The sequence below is a fragment of the Bos grunniens genome, chromosome 5 (genome assembly GCF_055505025.1).
Source record: "Bos grunniens cultivar Pamir isolate PY7600 chromosome 5, Bosgru_T2T1.0, whole genome shotgun sequence".
Lineage (NCBI taxonomy): Eukaryota > Metazoa > Chordata > Mammalia > Artiodactyla > Bovidae > Bos > Bos grunniens.
Window position 1 is genome coordinate 96,053,405 of NC_141169.1, and position 17,669 is coordinate 96,071,073.

Here is a 17,669-nt window from a genome sequence, read left to right on the forward strand (position 1 = left end):
GGGTATATCACCAGGCGAACACCCAAGTGGTTAGGATTAACAGTTCAGCCCTACTAGGAAAATAATTCTAAATTAGAACCAGCACAGAAAGTGAAGTCCTTTCTCCCCCAGAACCTCGCATCCATCCATCAGGGGAGTGAAGAGAACACTATGGCTTTGTGTATGGACCAAACCTGAAAGACCCAAAGTCAAGGCCAGGGAGGGCAGACCAGAGAAGGAATTAGAAAGGCAAACACGTGTTTGTGGCAACTCCCTTCTCTGTGGACCTGAGCCCAGGTCTGACCCAAACATAGGGCAGCCACAACTTGTGTACCAGGGCAGTATCCTGCCATACAAGTCAGGTCCAGGAGTGAGGGAAAACTGCCCACCCGGAGTAGATAATATCTGGAAGGAATGAGTATTTGGGAAAAGTCCCAGTGCTCATTGAATGCCAACCAGTCTCCACCTTCTCCGGCCCCCTCCCACTGGTTCCACCCCTTTCAGCTGCTCTGATTCTTATAAAAACCCCACAGCCTTTCACCAACAGCCTGTAGTTGTCTCTCCCCACTGCTGCTTCAGGAGACGGTGCAAGTGACCCGGAGACACCATGAAGAGCCTGCTCCTTCTCTCCATCCTGGCTGCCTTGGCCGTGGCAGCTCTGTGTTATGGTGAGAACTTTCTCCTGCTCTCTCTCTGTTTTTGTTTTTTTCTTTTCTGCCTCTGACTTCAGTTTTCATGGATTTTTTCCTCTCCCTCCTTCTCTTCTTTCCTTTTTGCTCTTATAATCTTAGAGGACCATGAATTTGACATTTCCCAAGTCCTTTGAGCACTGATCTGCTCCATCAAGTCTTTTTTTTTTTTTTTTCATCATATTTTTTACCTCTTCAATATCCAGACTCTTGTATGTAACTTAACAGACAAGTTCTTTCTATGGTAAGTTGCTCTATACCTGGAAACTTTGCTATTTCAGGGAAAAAAAAAAAAAGATATCAACTCTCCAGCCCCTAAGCTCTCATTTAAACAAATAAGGATGTTTATTTTGACTTTGGTTACAATTGGTTAAGGGTACTGGTTGAATCACTTACCTTTAAGAAAACCAGTTTTCACTCGAAGTGATATGTATGGCCTTCTTTAGGAGAAGAACAATCTCATGAAGTTAACATTTTTTTTAGTGAATGAATTTAAAAAAAAAGTTTTACATTTAAAGAATCTCAGAGAAAAATCACCTTCTTAGTTTCTATTGTTAAAAGACCAATTTTGCCTGGTTCTCTGTGTTGTTAAATATATGTGTGTCTGTTCAAAGCTAATGAAAAGAAATCTCAGGCAACATGATTTAGGTCATTCAGTCTTATGGTTCAATTATGTGGATATTCTAGGTTTCCTTGAGCCTCAATTATATTAACAGCTATCTGTAGTTTACTCCTTAGTCTTGAAATTATTTGCCAGTTTTCTGTATCAGAGTATTTGGTTTTTCACTTTCTTTTTAACTTTTCAAGCACACTCATATGCTTATAACTATGAGTTTCTTATTGCCAAATTTACCTGCTTTGCCTAGGAGAATGGGAGAAAGAAGAAATCTTTTCCTTCGGCATCGTCTCAGTTCTTTCTCTGACCTGGCATCGTGCCCAATGTGAGATGTCAGCTGAAGCCAGTGGTTTCTGTGGCTGTCAGTTTAACACAGGTTCTTAAGAGGCTTTCAGAACCTCTTAGGAACCTGTCGTGGAGAAGCCCGGCCAAGCCATCTGCCCAGCCTGCCTGGAGAGTCTTGCCTGTCTCCTCAATGTTATGTCCCTTCCTTGATTTCAGGTCCCAAATTAAATCAAGGAAGGCTCCCTGGAGACTTACATGCAGCACTTAAATTATTTTACCAGCCTAAAGACTTCATAGCTCTTAGAAAATTTTAGCTTAAACCAGGGCCACTGGCTCCTTTAACACCAGAAAAACTAAAGAATAGACGTATCCCAGCAAGAACAGAGCTAGAGAAACAGCTCATAAATCCTAAATGCCTGAAATTTGTAATAACCACACTGCCAAATATACTCCTCCCATCTTTTTGACTCTTCCCTTCCCTTCCTTCCCTATATTTAAACTCCTGTGGTCTGTAAAAAGTAACAATAAAATGAATCTTTTTTTTTTTTTATTCCAGAATCTCACGAAAGCCTGGAATCCTATGAAATCAGTAAGTAAATATTTGAATTCCTTATTGGAATCTCAGGTATTGAAGAATCTCCTAATTCTTAAAAAGACAAAATGATAATACCCATAACAGAGAGGAAAAAGAGGATATCTTTTGGAAAAGTAAAGTAAATTTTAAAAGTCAATGACTATAAAAAAAATCACCAGATGAGCAATTTTTAAATTTGTAAGATGGCAAGTATGCTTTCGACATACTTACGAACCATAAAATCTCATTTGGAAATTTCAAGTTGGCACCACAACAACCACACAGATGGAAAATGAGGACTAGTGACAAATGACAAAGTACAGGCTTGGCGGCCAAGTCAGCTGGGAGACCACACACATCAGCATTCTGCTGGACACTATTGAATATAAATATAAATACTTATAAAGACTGAGTAGAGAAATAAATAACATGCTTATCTTTAATGTGTTTATGGTTTTATGATGTTTAAACTGTTCATTTACTGAAAATCTAAAATTATGTTTTAAGGCCTCAGGACAAAGAGGATTTCTCCTTATAGGAATGAAAAATACACTCGAGTAGAAATACCAAAATCGAGAAAGGCAAAATGACGACCCAAAGCAAAATAAACAAGCAAGGTCTACAGTAGCCTGTGTGCCAAGTCTCTAGTAACCCACATGTAGGTTATTAATTTCTTTGGATCAGGCAGTTTATGAAATTTGCTTTATCTCCCCCTTTACTCTTCATAGTTATGAAACTATGAAACTAATTTTCATAGTTACATGAAATACACAAATGAATGAGTGAGTTTTCAAATATATTTGTGTCAGAGAATACTCACAGAAATATTATCAATGACCGATTGCCTAAAACTCCACCTATTTTCTGTTTTAAGATCCCTTCATTAACAGGAGAAACGCTAACAGCTTTATATCACCACAACAGAGATGGAGAGCGAAAGCCCAAGAGAGGTAGGTGATGACACGCGATGGGGGAGATCATTATTCCCAGATCTGAATGGAGGGAGAAATGGATTTTTTTTTTTCGATAATATGTATTATTTCTAAGCATATTCCAAAATCAAAGAATTTAAAAACAATGTAGAAAACCAAGTGAATTTCTAGAAGACTATTCTGTGAAAGGCCCAGAAAGGAAAGGGAGGGAGGAGGTAAAGGAGGAAAGACAGAAAATTTCTGTTTTTATTGAAAAAGAAAATTCCCCCTCTTTCACCTTTCCTCCTTGTTCTGTAAATATCTCTTCATCTTGGGGGAATCCCTGGTGGCTCAGACTGTAAAGAATCCACCTGCAGTGAAGGAGACCTGGGTTCGATTCCTGAGTCAGGAAGATCCCCTGGAGAAGGGAATGGCTACCCACTCCAGTATTCTTGCCTGGAAAATTCCATGGACAGAGGAACCTGGCTGGCTACAGTGCATGGGGTCACAAAGAGACACACCCGATCCACTAACACTATGGGATCTCTCTACGGTATTTTCGCATTCTTTTTTTCTTACTTCTCCACTTCCTTTACGCCTCTCAATTTGGGCTTTTTTTTTTTTTTTTTTCCTCACTTTCTAGAATCCGAGAACTCAACAAGCCTCAATACGAGCTCAACCGGGAAGCTTGTGATGACTTCAAACTTTGCGAACGCTATGCCATGGTGTACGGATACAACGCTGCCTACGACCGTTATTTCCGGCAGCGCCGAGGGGCCAAATGAGACTGGACAAAAGTCTCTTTCCAGAGCCTGGTGCCTGGTTTTGTATTCCCTTGCAGTAGCATTACTGAACTATATAGAAACATACAAATCGCTTAATTGTTCCTTAAACGTTCTTGTCTGGCTGCATCCCTCTTTCCTGCCCACAGGTTGAAAAGTAATGAATATGAAACGAAGTGAAGGTCAAGGGGGAATTAAGACGTGTGATTCTTCCATAATAAACTTCTGGTTGGATACTTACATTTTGAGTCTGATTTCTTCTGGGAAAATACTGAGATATTTCAATCAAGGCCCACCTAGCCCAGAACAGGAGACTCTGTTAACCGTGTTCTAATGCTGATCAGTGCACAGGAAAACTAACCTTAGAAGACACTTGCCCGGCTGTAGTTTGTCTAGATTCTCTCTACCTCGGGATCAGTGAATGGCTGCTTCTTATTATGTGTTTTCCAGGATTTTCAAATATCATAGATGATCGACCATATGATTTTCCTGCTCCCAAGATTTAAATGGCTCCTAAATTCCTTCTGTGTGGTTTCTAGATTCTGTACCCTGGCTCATCACCCTTATCTTAATATTATCATATCCTAAGAGGCTATGGTTTTGACTCTTACTGGAACCAAAAAAATATGTGTGCTTCCAAAACAACTCAACATTTTTAGAGGATTTGAACCCGGATTTTGGAGCCATACAAAATACTAGAGCTCCCTTCAATCTCATTTGCCAATGAGGAGGCTGCAGAGTCTCCTGCTTGGTAATTAGGGACAAAATCCAGGATTTCTCAATCCCCATTCAGACCTTGTTCTTCTCTGCCCTGAGAACTAGTTCATGTCCATCTCTACATCCATTCCTTCCGATAGGCCCACTGCCTTCATAGCTTTAGTGCAGTATCTTTCTAAGCCTTCAAAACCCAGCTTAAGATTAAAGCACTTTATGAAATCTATAATGGTTAAATCCACCCAGTTCCCATCACAGTACTCAAGCCAGCATCCAGCCCCCCAAGATTCATGTAGAGTCACTTTGCTGTAGAGCAGTGATTGGCACAACATTGTAAATCAACTGTATTTCATGTTGAGAATGCATGTATATAAAGATTCAAGTATAATGGTATTGTTCAATTCGTGTTTTGATTAAATTTCTTTTTATGTATATTTGTCTAACATTATGGTAAATTCTTGGAGGGTAGGCACTGTAACTGCAATTTCTTTTCTCTCTATAACCTTGTTGCTATGTTCTGGCTGTAAAGGGTAATTCAATGAAAGCAGAAAAAAACAGACTGACAGTCATGGGGAGTGATCAGCCAATTCTGAAACTGATTCATCACAATAATGTGTTGTATAATTTCAACTATCATCATATTAATATAGTGATGGGTGTTTTACAATTTTCTAACCTTTTTTGCAAGCTCTAATTCATTAGATCTTAGAACAAAACAGAAAATAAGTAATATTAGATGGTAAAATTGAAACTCAAAGGGGTAACTTTCTGAAGATACTGTAGTAAATGCATGTTGGTGTGGTCTGGTCTGTTTTTCTTGTTCTGGGGTTTATTGAATTCTTGAAATGCATTGGATTTAGAAAATTTTCAGCCATTATTTCTTCAAATATTTTCACTCCTTCACTCCTCCTTTGGAGATTGCAGTGATAAGCACATTAATCACTGGCAGTTTTTCCATAGCTCCAACAAATCATTTTCATTTTTATAAGTTGTTTTTTCTTTACTGTTTCATTTTTATGGTTTCTTTTAATGTATCTATAACCTTACCAACTTTTTCTTCAGCAATGTATAATTTACTGTTAATCCAATTGAATGTATTTTTCATCTCAGTCATTATAGTTTTCATCTCTAGAAGTTTGGTATAGGTGTTTTAATATTCTCCATGTCTCAACTTTTTTTCACATATTGGATACAGTTTTGGTGACTATTTGCTTCCCTGATGACTCAGTGGTAAAGAATCCACCAGCCAATGCAAGAGACGAGGGTTCAATCCTTGGGTTGGGAAGATCTCCTGGAGAAGGAAATGGCAGCCCACTCCATTGTTCTTGCCTGGAGAATCCCATGGATAGAGGAGCCTGGTGGGCTACAGTCCATTGGGTCACAAAGAGTCAGACACAACTGAAGTGACTTAGCATGCACACACTAACTTCCAAGTCTTAAAGTTCCAGGAACCAGATCTATAACCATCATTCAGATAATAAAGTGGGGACCCAAGGTCCTTAAGTGCCAGACCTCTTATATATTATACAACATTAAATTAATAGTTTTTGAGCTGGCAAGGAGCTCAGCAATAACCTAATTCAACTCCTTCCTTTTAACTGAGTAATTTGAGAGCTAAGAGACTAAATGACTATTCCAAGGACAGGTAATTCTATCCTCTTAAGAAATTTGCTTGTATTGACCTCATAAAAATCTAAGCCCTTAAGTCAATTTTTAAAGGGTTATAAACAAATGGTCTATATATTTGTATCAATCTCCAATTGGTCACACTTCCCCATCTGATAAAGCTATTTTTAATGTAATTTCCACCTCAGTCAGAATTCTATGTTCTCAGTTCCATTTCTTTTTTGGTATATTCTGGTATATTTTGGTATATTCCAGAGCTAAGACAGATAAAGTGATAGCTCACAGGTTTTACTATTTCCCTTTCATGATCTTGGTAAGTCCTTTCATGGGAGTAGTAAATCCTGGGAACCAAAGAGTGTTTAAACACAGACAAGATATTCTGCTCCCATCCCATAAAAGCAATTTAGCATTTTAGCATAGCATTTGAGAATTATAAAAACTACAGAACTGGGTCTTCCACTTCCACCACTTGGAAATGTGAAATTCTCCTTTAATTCATCTTGCTGTACTTCAGTTTCCTTATGTCAAATAAGATGATTCTAGTTCCCACCTTAGAGTTGTAAATATTAAATAAACAAATATATGTAAAATGCCTGAAATACTGCCTAGCATAGAGTAAGTCCTAATAAGTGGTAAGCATTTCTTCTGTTATTTTTTATTGTACTATTGCTATTACTATAAAGCACCATACTCTGGATCTTAAGAAATGATAAGACAATTCGTCTTTGGAGAGTCTCATTTATATCTTGAAGGCAGTTATAACAAAAGACCATTGGTAGCACTGGCCAGCTTGTACCCACACCATTCTCCCTCTCTTCTACCTATGCTGACAAAACATGCAGTTTCAGAAGATCAAGATAGGATTTAAGGAAAACGTATGATCTTAGCTTTCATGCTCAACTAGGCTTGGGATTCTTATAGCCACACTTTTGCATCATAATAAAATAATAAAATATCCACAATAGAATGGAGTTAAACGTAAATACTTACATAGTAGCAGTATGTTCAACATTATTTTCATTCATCAGTTCAGTTCAGTCGCTCAGTTGTGTCCAACTCTGACCCCACAGACTGCAGCACACCAGGCCTCCCTGTCCATCACCAACTCTAGGAGTTTACTCAAACTCATGTCCATTGAGTCTGTGATGCCATCCAACCATCTCATCCTCTGTTGTCCCCTTCTCCTCACTCCTTCAATCTTTCCCAGCATCAGGGTCTTTTCAAATGAGTCAGCTCTTCGCATCAGGTGGCCAAAGTATTGGAGTTTCAGTTTCAACATCAGTCCTTCCAATGAATATTCAGGACTGATTTCCTTTAGGATGGACTGGTTGGATCTCCTTGCAGTCCAAGGGACTCTCAACAGTCTTCTCCAACACCAGAGTTCAAAAGCATCAATTCTTCGGCACTCAGCTTTCTTTATAGTCCAACTCTCACATCCATACATGACTACTAGAAAAATCATAGCCTTGACTAGACAGGCCTTTGTTGGCAAAGTAATGTCTCTGCTTTTTAATATGCTGTCTAGGTTGGTCATAACTTTTCTTCCAAAGAGTAAGCATCTTTTAATTTTCATTCATACATCTACCTTTACAATAATAGAAATCTGCAAGTAATATTGTTGTTCTACTCTGAATTTTTGAGCACCATGATTATCCATCATTAGTAGACTTTCCTTCAACTTCTCCATCTTACTGCTTCTGGCTTAGTTTTTTGTCACATTGTAACAGATCAGGATGAGCTCAGCCCTTAGGAGGTGGCCATTGCTGTGCCTCATTACTCTGCTCCCTGTCACTAGGCAATAGGTCTTGCTCAGCCATTGTTCAGGTGCCTCAGTGGGACCCTCCCACAAGCAACCAACTGTAATGAGTGGCCATTAGCTGTCCTGCTCAGGTTTTGGTCAGTATTGCAGTGGGGCCTGCCCACTGGTAACGGTCAATGAGGAACAACTGGGGAAACGACTCAGTCAAGCGTCAGTGGTGTGGTGGTCATCAGGTGGAAAGTAAGTTAAGAGGCAAATTCAGGCCTTCTCCTGGAGGCCTTCCAGCTCACCCAGCCTTGGGCCAGTGGGTGAGCCGGGGGGCCTGGGGAACAGACTGGGGACTACATCCTGGGGGCTCCAGAGCCCTGACTAAGGCCCTCCACTAGCCTTGAGGAGTGGTGAACCTCTCCCCCATCCCTGTCTCTGTGACCTTCTAGCAATGGCCGTCTGTCTGGGTCGCAGTTTTTGAGACCTGGTCTCCCCATTTGTGCAGCTTGAGGAGACTGAGGGGCAGTTGGATGCCTGGCTCCCTCAAAGATGACAGCTGGGCAGGATGTGGGAACCTGGCCCTGAAGGAGCTGCCAGCTAAGATCTGCCTCTTAACCAGGACTGGGACCTTGGAGTGTGAGAGTTGTGCCTTGGGGCTTTGCACTTTAGGTCAGGACAGAGAATAACATTCATCTGGTAGAGATTTACAGGAACATCGTCACTTGACCATGACCAGACCTCAAGAAAAAAGGACCTGACACCGAGAAGTCTGCAACAACTAACCATGCCCATCCCTCACCTTTGCCTTTAAAGGGACTTGCTGAAAGCTTTCAGTAACTTTGGGGTTCTTAGGGCATGAGCCAACCATCTCCTTGTATGAATCTGAAATACACCTCTCTGTTCCAAACTCTAATGTTTAGTATTGATGGGCCTCACTGTGCCTTTGAACACACAGGCTTGTGATTTCGGTAACAATATTACAGATTCTTTACTGTCTGAGCCACCAGGGAAGCCCTTACAGAACTCTAATGAGAATAAATTCTTTGTTGTTGTTGTTGTTAATTTATTTATTACTTATTTTTGGCAGCGCTGGGTTGTCATTGGATGTAGCACACGGTCTTTCTCTACTTGTGGAGAGCAGGGGCTACTCTTTGCTGTGGTTCACAGTCTTGCTCAGGCTCAGTAGTTGTGGCCCACAGGCTTACTTACCCTGTAGCATGTGGGATCTCCCTAGACCAGGGGTCAAACCATGTCCCCTGCATTGGCAGGTGGATTCTTTATCACTGGGGGCACCAAGGAAGTTCAAATGAGAGTAAATTTTACCTCAAGTTCATTTTGATTTGAAATTCTGAAACATTGCCTAGATTGCCTCTGAGTTTTCATTTGTGAAGTAGGGTCCAATTTCATCCTAGACGGTCCTTCTCTGAAACCCAGACATTGTTATCTCTCTGACCATCACCATCTTCCATGCCCCCTCCCCCAGTAAAAATCCCTGACAATTGAAATTAATTCAGAATGAATATATTAATCTACTCTGCTTTTTCTAAAAGAATGGGAAACCTGTATTGGGAAAGTGTTAAACACCGTAAACCAACAAGCATTTTATACTGGTGGGTCTTCAATAGGAAGAATACATGGATCTGAGAACTGAGGTCTAAAAGCAAAAGTGGCTCTATTATATTTTTTAATCCACATGAGGAATTTGTTTTCTATCCTTAAAATTCTAATATCTGTGAGCCTGGAGATCCTGGTTCATATGGAGAGAACAATTCCACCATGGATGTTGGAAGAGTCCTACTTAAGCTCTGGCTAGTCCTAGAGCAGGCCTTAGAGTGGGCGAGCTTCGGTAGCTGCAGCCTGTGAGCTCAGTAGTTGTGCCACGTGGACTCTTCCCAGACCAGGGATCAAACTTGTGTCCCTGGGGTTTCCCTGGTGGCTCAGTGGCAAAGAATCCACCTGCCAACTCAGGAGACATGGGTTCCATCCCTGACTCAGGAAGATCCCACAGGCCATGGAGCAATTAAGCACCTGCGCCACAGCCATAACTATTGAGCCTGTGCTCCAGATCCCAGGAGCCACAACTACGAGAGCCCCTGCTCCACAACAAGAGCAGCCGCCGCGATGAAAAGCCTGAGCATCACAGCCTGATAGTAGCCCCCTCTCTGCAACTAGAGAAAAGCCTGTGCAGCAACGAAGACCCAGCACAGCCAAAAACAAAAAATACATGACGTCAGGAAAATCCCTTGGAGATGGAAATGGCAACCCACTCCAGTATTCTTGCCTGGGAAATCCCATGGACAGAGGATCCTGGTGGACTACAGTCCAGGGGGTCGCAAAGAGTCAGACATGACTTAGCAACTAAATAACCATCACCGTTAAAAGAAAAAAGAACCTGTGTGTCCTGCATTGGCAGGTGGATTCTTATCCATTGCACCACCAGGGTAGTCTCACTTCTTTCTTATCTCCCCTTCTCCTGCTGCTTCAGTGTTAAAAGAGTCAGAATGTGTCATGGCTCAGCTGGTCAGTTTATGAATACATGTACACACACACACACATATATAAAGCAGAGGTAGGACATGGAAAGCTTTTGATGGGATCTAAATTCATCCTAGGATTGAAATTGACCCCAATTTTTCTGAATTTAAAATGTAGCTCCCCACCACCCATCACATTGTGAGACTACATTGAGATTCATCTGTTAATTTCTTTAGAGAAATAAACTGGGTGACCTGTTGGGGGTTTTTTCCATCTCTCATTTCTGTGAATTCAGGCATTGAAAGCTAACCAACAAACATGAAAGCCAGAAACATAAGTCATCTGGGGTTGTTAAAACATGAGGTTAAGCTTTGAAAATACTGTTCAAGAAATGCGCCCTTTTCTCTGTTTAATACAGGAGATTTTTATGGTGTTTGCCTAGAAACACTCTGATTCCTTTCCTTTGGATAAAGCAATATACAAAATTTGTCCCTACCCATCTCGTCTAAGGATAATGACCACTTGACCACTCCTTCTGACAACAAACCTGTAATAAAGTAGGAAAATTAACTGCATACATTTGGATGCATGTGTTTAAACATCCTGAGAGAACTTTCTTTCTTACAAAGAGTCTTGGAAATGTTTCTAAAGGATAATAATTCTGTATTATATAAGTACTCAAAGAAAATCAAAAGTGCTCAGTCATATCAGTGAGTTAGTCCTCAAACTTGAGACTACACCAAAGAAGATATTTAGAACTGAGAAAGGGGAGATAAATTTTTCACTAAACTGACAAGCACAATTCTATAAAATAGCCACAGTATTTTATAGCCACAGGAAAAGGTGGCTAAAACTAGAAGTTTAGTTGAAACATATTAACAAACAGCACCCATCTCTTTGAAAAAAAAGTGGAATTGGGAATTCGAATTAAAAAATAGAGCAAATTTAGACCAGTTTCCCAAGCATCTGTTCTAAGGAACAATGTTGCCATCAAAATCCTGCCAAAAGTTGTTTTATGTTCAAATATGTTCTACTGTTTTTATATATCCCATTTCTGAAACATATGTGTACATACATGGAGAGAGAGAGCTTTTAATGTATGAAGCCTTCTCTGTGGTCCATCAATAAAGGAACCTGAGTCCGTTAAACACAGGGCTTCACAAGATAATTTGACAACAGACCATTCTTTTCAAAGGGCATTGATCAACATCCTGCACAACCAATTTTAGAATTAGTTAGGCCCAACCTCTCTCTCTTTCCCTCAATAGTGTGGCTAGTATGAATTTAACATTTAAATAGTTACCATGTACTGCTCTATGCCATTCAATATGCCATACAGTAAGAGTAAGTACAGTTTGCACTTAAAACTCTAGTGTTATGAAATTCTCTAGGTCATATGATGCATTAGCTCACTTTTGGATAACTAAATGTTAGGATAGAAATTTTTCTGAATCACTTTAAACTTTTTGGCATTAATGCTTCTCTCTAGAATAAAACAGAAGGAATATAGTCCACTGCTTCATTTCTCTCTTTTTTTGAAACTTCTACATTTGATACCTTGCTCAGACACCTTCACACTCTCCTGAATCTTTTTTTTTTTTTCCTTTCTTCTTTTTAAAAACTTTTTAGCAAACAGAAACAATGCTTCACTTATGGGTAAAACAAATGCATTTTTTTCATAAGCATGCTAACCTTGTATGTCAGCTATGGCCTGAGAAGGGCATCACAACCAGGAGCTTAGGAATAAGGGTCTATTTCATTTACCAAGCAAAGTTTTCTTTTCACGTCAATGCAAAAAAATGACCCAATGTTACATGTTCCATTTGCCATGATTCTAAGACAGCAAAGCTATATAATTTCTTCCATATTATGTTATTTTATCATGGTAAGCAATTAAATACTGTATCTACCATCTTAACTGTTTAAGTGTTCAATACAATAGCATTGTTGACTATATGTACAGTGTTGTACAGCAGATCTCTAGAGCTGATTTATCTTGTGTAACTGCAACTTTATGCCGCTTGATTGTAACTCTTCATCTCACCACCAGACCTCTGACAATCACCAACAACTCTTCAACTCTACAAATTTGATTATCTCAGATACCACATATAAGTGGAATAATGCAGTATTTTTCTTTCTGGGACTGGCTTATTTCACTAAGCATAATGTTGAAAGATTCATCCCTGTTGCTGAGCACTGTAGAATTTCCTTCTTTTTTAAGGTTAAATAATATTCCATTGTGCACATTTTCTTCATCCATTCACCTGTCAGTGGATATCTTGCTTATTTTTTCATCCTGGCTATAGTGAATAGCACCTCAATGAACATGGGAATACAGTTATCTCTTCAATATTCTGATTTCATTCTTTTGGATCTAGAGGTGGGATTGCTAGATCATATGATAGTTCTATACTTAATTTTTTAAGGATCTGGCATGTTGTTTTTTATAATGGCTGCACTATTTTGCATTCTACCAGCAGTAGAATTTCAGTTTCTCCTCAACCTCACCAACACTTACCTCTTATCTTTCTGATCATTACCATCCTAGCAGATGTGAGGTGATAGCTCTGTGTGCTTTTAATTTGCATTTCCTGGATGATTAGTGTCAGTATCTTTTCATTTATCTGTTGGTCATATGTATGTCTTCTTTGGAGAAATATCTATTTAAGACCTTTGCCCATTTTTAAAAAAAAATATCAGGTTATTTATTTATTTGCTACTGAGTTCTATGTATTCCTTATATATTGTGAAAACTGACCTCTCATCAGACACATGATTTATGAATATTTTCTCCCATTCACTAGGTAACCTTTCACTGTGTTGATTTTTCTTTTATTGTACAGAAACTTTTTAGCTTGGTGTGGTCATAATTGTCTATTTTTTGTTTCACATACCTATGTTTCAATGTCTTATCCATGTAATCATTGCCAAGACCAATATCATAAAGAGTTTTCTCCTGAGAGTTTTATGATTTTAAGTCATTTAAGTCTTTAACCCATTTTGAATTGATTTTTGTGTATAGTATAGCATATGAGTCCAATTTCATTCTTTTCTATATGCATATCTAGTTCCCCAAACACCATTTGTTGCAGAGACGATTCTTTTTTCCATTGTGCATCTTTGGCACCCTTATTAAATATTGCTTGACCACATATTTACAGGTGTATTTCTGGGCTCTCTAGTCTGTTCCACTGATCTACATATCCATCTTTTTACCATTACCATACTATTTTGTTTTCTGTAACTATGCAGTATATTTTGAAATCAAGACATGTGATGATTCCAATTTTGTTTTACTTCATGGGGTTAATTTAGCTATTCATGGTCATTTGTGGTTCCTCATGAATTTTAGAGTAGTTTTTTCTGTTTCTGTACAAAATGCCACTTATAATTTGATAAGTATTGCCTTGAACCTATAGATTGCTTTGGCTACTATGGACTTTTGAATAATACTAATTTTTCACCATGAACATAGGATGACTTTCCATTTGTGTCTTCTTAATTTCTTTCATTAGTGTTTTGTAGTTTTCAGTGTACAAGTCTTTTACTTTAAGTTTATTCTTAAGTATTTCATTCTTTTTAGTGCTATTGTAAGTGGAATTACCTTCCTTTTATTTCTTTGTTCAACCTAATTGCTCTGCTTAGGATGTCCAGTAATATATTGAATAGAAGTGGTGGGACTGAGGATTCTTATCTTGTTTCTGATGTTGGAGGAAAAGATTTCAGCTTTTCACCATTGAACTTAAAATTAGTTTTGGGAATGTCATATATGGCCTTTATTATGTTGAGGTATATTCCTTCTATTCCTTATTTGTTCAAAGTTTTTATCATGGAAAGGTGTTGGATTTTGCAAAATACTTTTCTACATCTATTGATATGATTATGTGATTTTTGAAGCATAGTTCATTTACAATATTATATTAGTTTCAGGTGTAAAAGGGCTTCCCTCATGGCTCAGCAGTAAAACATCTCCTGCAATGCAGTACACACTGAAGATGTGGGGTCGATCCCTGGGTCAGGAAGTTCCCCTGAAAAAGGAAATGGCAGCCCACTTACAGTATTCTTGCCAGGAAATCTCAAGGACAGAGGAGCCTTATGTGCTACAGTAGAGGTTGCAAAGAGTCAGACACAACAGAGTGACTAAGTGCTCACTCACCCATGTATACAACATAGTAACTCAATGTTTTTGCAAATTGTACTCTATTAAAATGATTACAAAATAATGGCTATATGTCTAACTGTTATACAATATATCTTCGTTGCCTACCTATTTTATGCATGGTAGTTCAAATCTCTTAATCCCATATCCCTGTCTTGCCCTCTCTTCTGTCTTCCCATTGGTAACCACCATCTTGTTTTCTGTTTCTGTTTGGCTATATACGTTTGTTTTAGACTCCACATATAAGTGACATCACACACTGTCATTCTCTGTCTGACTTATTTCACTAACCATAATTTTCTCTATATCCATCCATGTTTTTGCAAATGGCAGAATTTCATTCTTTTTAAGGTTGAATAGTATTTCAGCGTGTGTGTGTGTGTATCTTCTTTCCATTCATCTGTTGATGGACACATGGTTTGCTTCAGTGTCTTGGCTATTGTAAATAATGTTGCTGTGAGCACTGGGGTGCATGTACCTTTTTGAGTTAATATTTTTGCTTTCTTTGGATATATACCCAAGAGTGGAACTGTTGGATCATATGGTATTTCTATTTTTAGTTTTTAAAGGAATCTCCTTACTATTTTCCATAGTGGCTCCACCAATTTACATTTCCATTAGGGTGGCGCTAGTGGTAAAGAAGCAATGGTACCCCACTCCAGTACTCTTGTCTTGAAAATCTCATGGATAGAGAAGCCTGGTGGGCTGCAGTCCATGGGGTCGCTGAGTGTCGGACACGACTGACTTCACTTTCACTTTTCACTTTCATGCATTGGAGAAGGAAATGGCAGCCCACTCCAGTGTTCTTGCCTGGAGAATCCCAGGGATAAGGGAGCCTGGTGGGCTGCCGTCTATGGGGTCGCACAGAGTCAGACACGACTAAAGTGACTTAGCAGCAGCAGTGGTAAAGAACCTGTCTGTCAATACAGGAGATGTAAGAGACTGGGGTTCGATCCCTGGGCTGGGAAGAATCCCCTGGAGTAGGAAATGGTAACCCACTCCAGTATTCTTTCCTGGAGAATCCCAAGGACAGAGGAGCCTGCTGGCGGGCTACTGTCCATAGGGTCACAAAGACTCCGACATGACTGAAGTGACTGCACACGTGCAACAGAGTATAAGCATTCCCTTGCTGCGTAGATTATCCTAGGTGTTGTTTTTTCCCTTCAGCATTTTGAATAGATCATGCCACTCTTTTTTGGTCTCAAAGTTTCTGCGGAAAAATCAGCTGATAGCCTTATGAGGATTCTGTTTTATATGACTCTTTCTTTTCCTCTGTTTGCCTTTATAATTCTCTCTTTATATTTAAGTTTTGACATTTTAATTACGATATGTGTTAGTGTGGGTCTGTTTGGGTTCATCATGTTTGGGCCCCTTTGTGCTTCCTATATTTGAATTTCTGTTTCCTTTCTCAGGTTTGGAAAGTTTTCAGCCACAACGCCCTCAAATAGATTTTTGATCCTCTCTCTCTCTTCCTTCTGGTGTCCCTATATTGTGAATGTTAAATGTTATCTCAGAGACTTCTTAAAATGTTTCCACTTTTTAAGCTGATTTTTCTCTCTGCTGTTTCGATTGAGTGATTTCTATTCTCTCTTCCAGATCACTATGCATTCTTCTGTAGCACTGCTATTCATTTTTTTCCTCGTGTTTTTTTATTTCGCATATTGAACTCTTTGTTTCTGATTGGATCTTTTTTATATTTTCTAGTTCCTTGTTAAGATGTCCACTGTTTTCATCAATTCTTTTTTAAGTTAATTAACATTCCTATTACCAATGCTTTAAATGCTTTATCTGGTAAACCGTTTATTTCCATTTCAAGTGTTTTCTCTTGCACTTTCAATTGAGAGAAATGCTTCTGCCTTTCCATTGTTCTTAACTTTCTCTGCTTCTATGAATTTAGGTGAAACAGTTACCTATTGAGATCTTGAAGGGGGCTTCTTATGTGGAAGTGTCCCTACACAGACAACATGTGCCTTGGGTGGGAGAGCTGATACATGCCAGTTCCCTGGGTAGTCCCAGAGAAGTTGGGCATCTGGGTGCAAGTATCCATTCTTGTCCTCCCCTAGGGGAAGCTGAGAGTTGAGAAATTTTTCATCTGTTTATTCTGTGCTAAGCCAGGGAGAGGATCTATGGCATCTATGTGCCCAAACCACCATCTCCATTCTCCCCTAGACAACTAGATTATGCCAAACCCATTAGTCCTCCAAGACTGACAAGACTGATGCAAGCTAGTTCCTTGGGAAGCGCTAGAAAAGTTGGAATACTAGACACATGGATCAACTTTTTCCCTCCTCAGGGTATAGCTGAGAGCCCAGATTTTTTTCATCCTATTCACTCCATGTTGAGCAGAGAGGAGGTTCTAGTGCTCCACCATCTCTACCAGCTCCATCAGCTCTACCAGCTCAGGCTGCCATTTTTATCTCCCTTATGTGGCTAGACCGTGAGAGACCTGTCAGAGTTCCAAGTCTAACCAGGCAGAAGAAGCCAGTCTTCTGGGTAATTGCTCTTAGAAAAGCTGGGGTGCTGAATGTACAGGACAATGACTTCCCTCTCCTGGGAGGAGCTGGGAGCTCAAAAGTTTCTTCTAAATTTTATGGCTGGGCTGGGGACAGGGACCCTGGTATGAGAGTGTCCCAAGCCTTCATATAAATTTCAGTGAGCCTAGTTTTGTGCTTGCTCAGAGTGTAGGAGCCTTCTGAGTAGAAAAATTCAGAAATTCTGGGTTTCTCACAAAGATAATTTGTCTCTGAATTGGTGTTTTTGTAGGAAGAAGTAGGGTCCAGGACCTTCTACTTCACTAATTTGCTATGTCACCACCTCCTCCATCAATGCCTCTTTTCCCAAATAGATTCTAGTTTATGGGTATCAGTTCTATAAGACCCAATGGGAAGCACAGCAAGTTGTCTGATGGTCTCAGGGTGCAACTAATTATGACTGCTCATAACCCAGACCTTGTTCATCTCTGGGGTGTCTAAGCCTGCCGTTGCTTCTCTCAAGGCTGCTTCTCATGGCCTGTTAAAACCTTCAGGTATTATTTTTAATCTTTATTTATTTTTGGCTGTGCTGGGTTTTCACTGCTGCTTGGGCTTTTCTCTAGTTGCTGTGAGCAGGC

At 39.5% G+C, this 17,669-nt stretch overlaps 1 protein-coding gene across 1 annotated transcript; it reads left to right on the forward strand.

Annotated features, from left to right (window-relative positions):
• Nucleotides 1-524: 524 nt before the first annotated feature.
• Nucleotides 525-4,076, forward strand: MGP (matrix Gla protein). The gene is made up of 4 exons (XM_086401910.1): nt 525-647; nt 2,126-2,158; nt 3,018-3,093; nt 3,698-4,076. The coding sequence occupies exons 1-4, from the start codon at nt 587-589 to the stop codon at nt 3,837-3,839; spliced, it is 312 nt and encodes a 103-aa protein (XP_086258036.1). The 5' UTR covers nt 525-586; the 3' UTR covers nt 3,840-4,076.
• The last annotated feature ends 13,593 nt before the right edge of the window (nt 4,077-17,669 follow it).

Excerpts from the sequence above, each read along its gene's own strand:
- MGP (XM_086401910.1), top strand. The coding sequence starts at position 587 with ATGAAGAGCCTGCTCCTTCTCTCCATCCTGGCTGCCTTGGCCGTGGCA. Across the intron at positions 648-2,125 it reads CGTGGCAGCTCTGTGTTATG|AATCTCACGAAAGCCTGGAA; the intron begins GTGAGAACTTTC and ends TTTTTATTCCAG. Across the intron at positions 3,094-3,697 it reads AGAGCGAAAGCCCAAGAGAG|AATCCGAGAACTCAACAAGC; the intron begins GTAGGTGATGAC and ends CTCACTTTCTAG.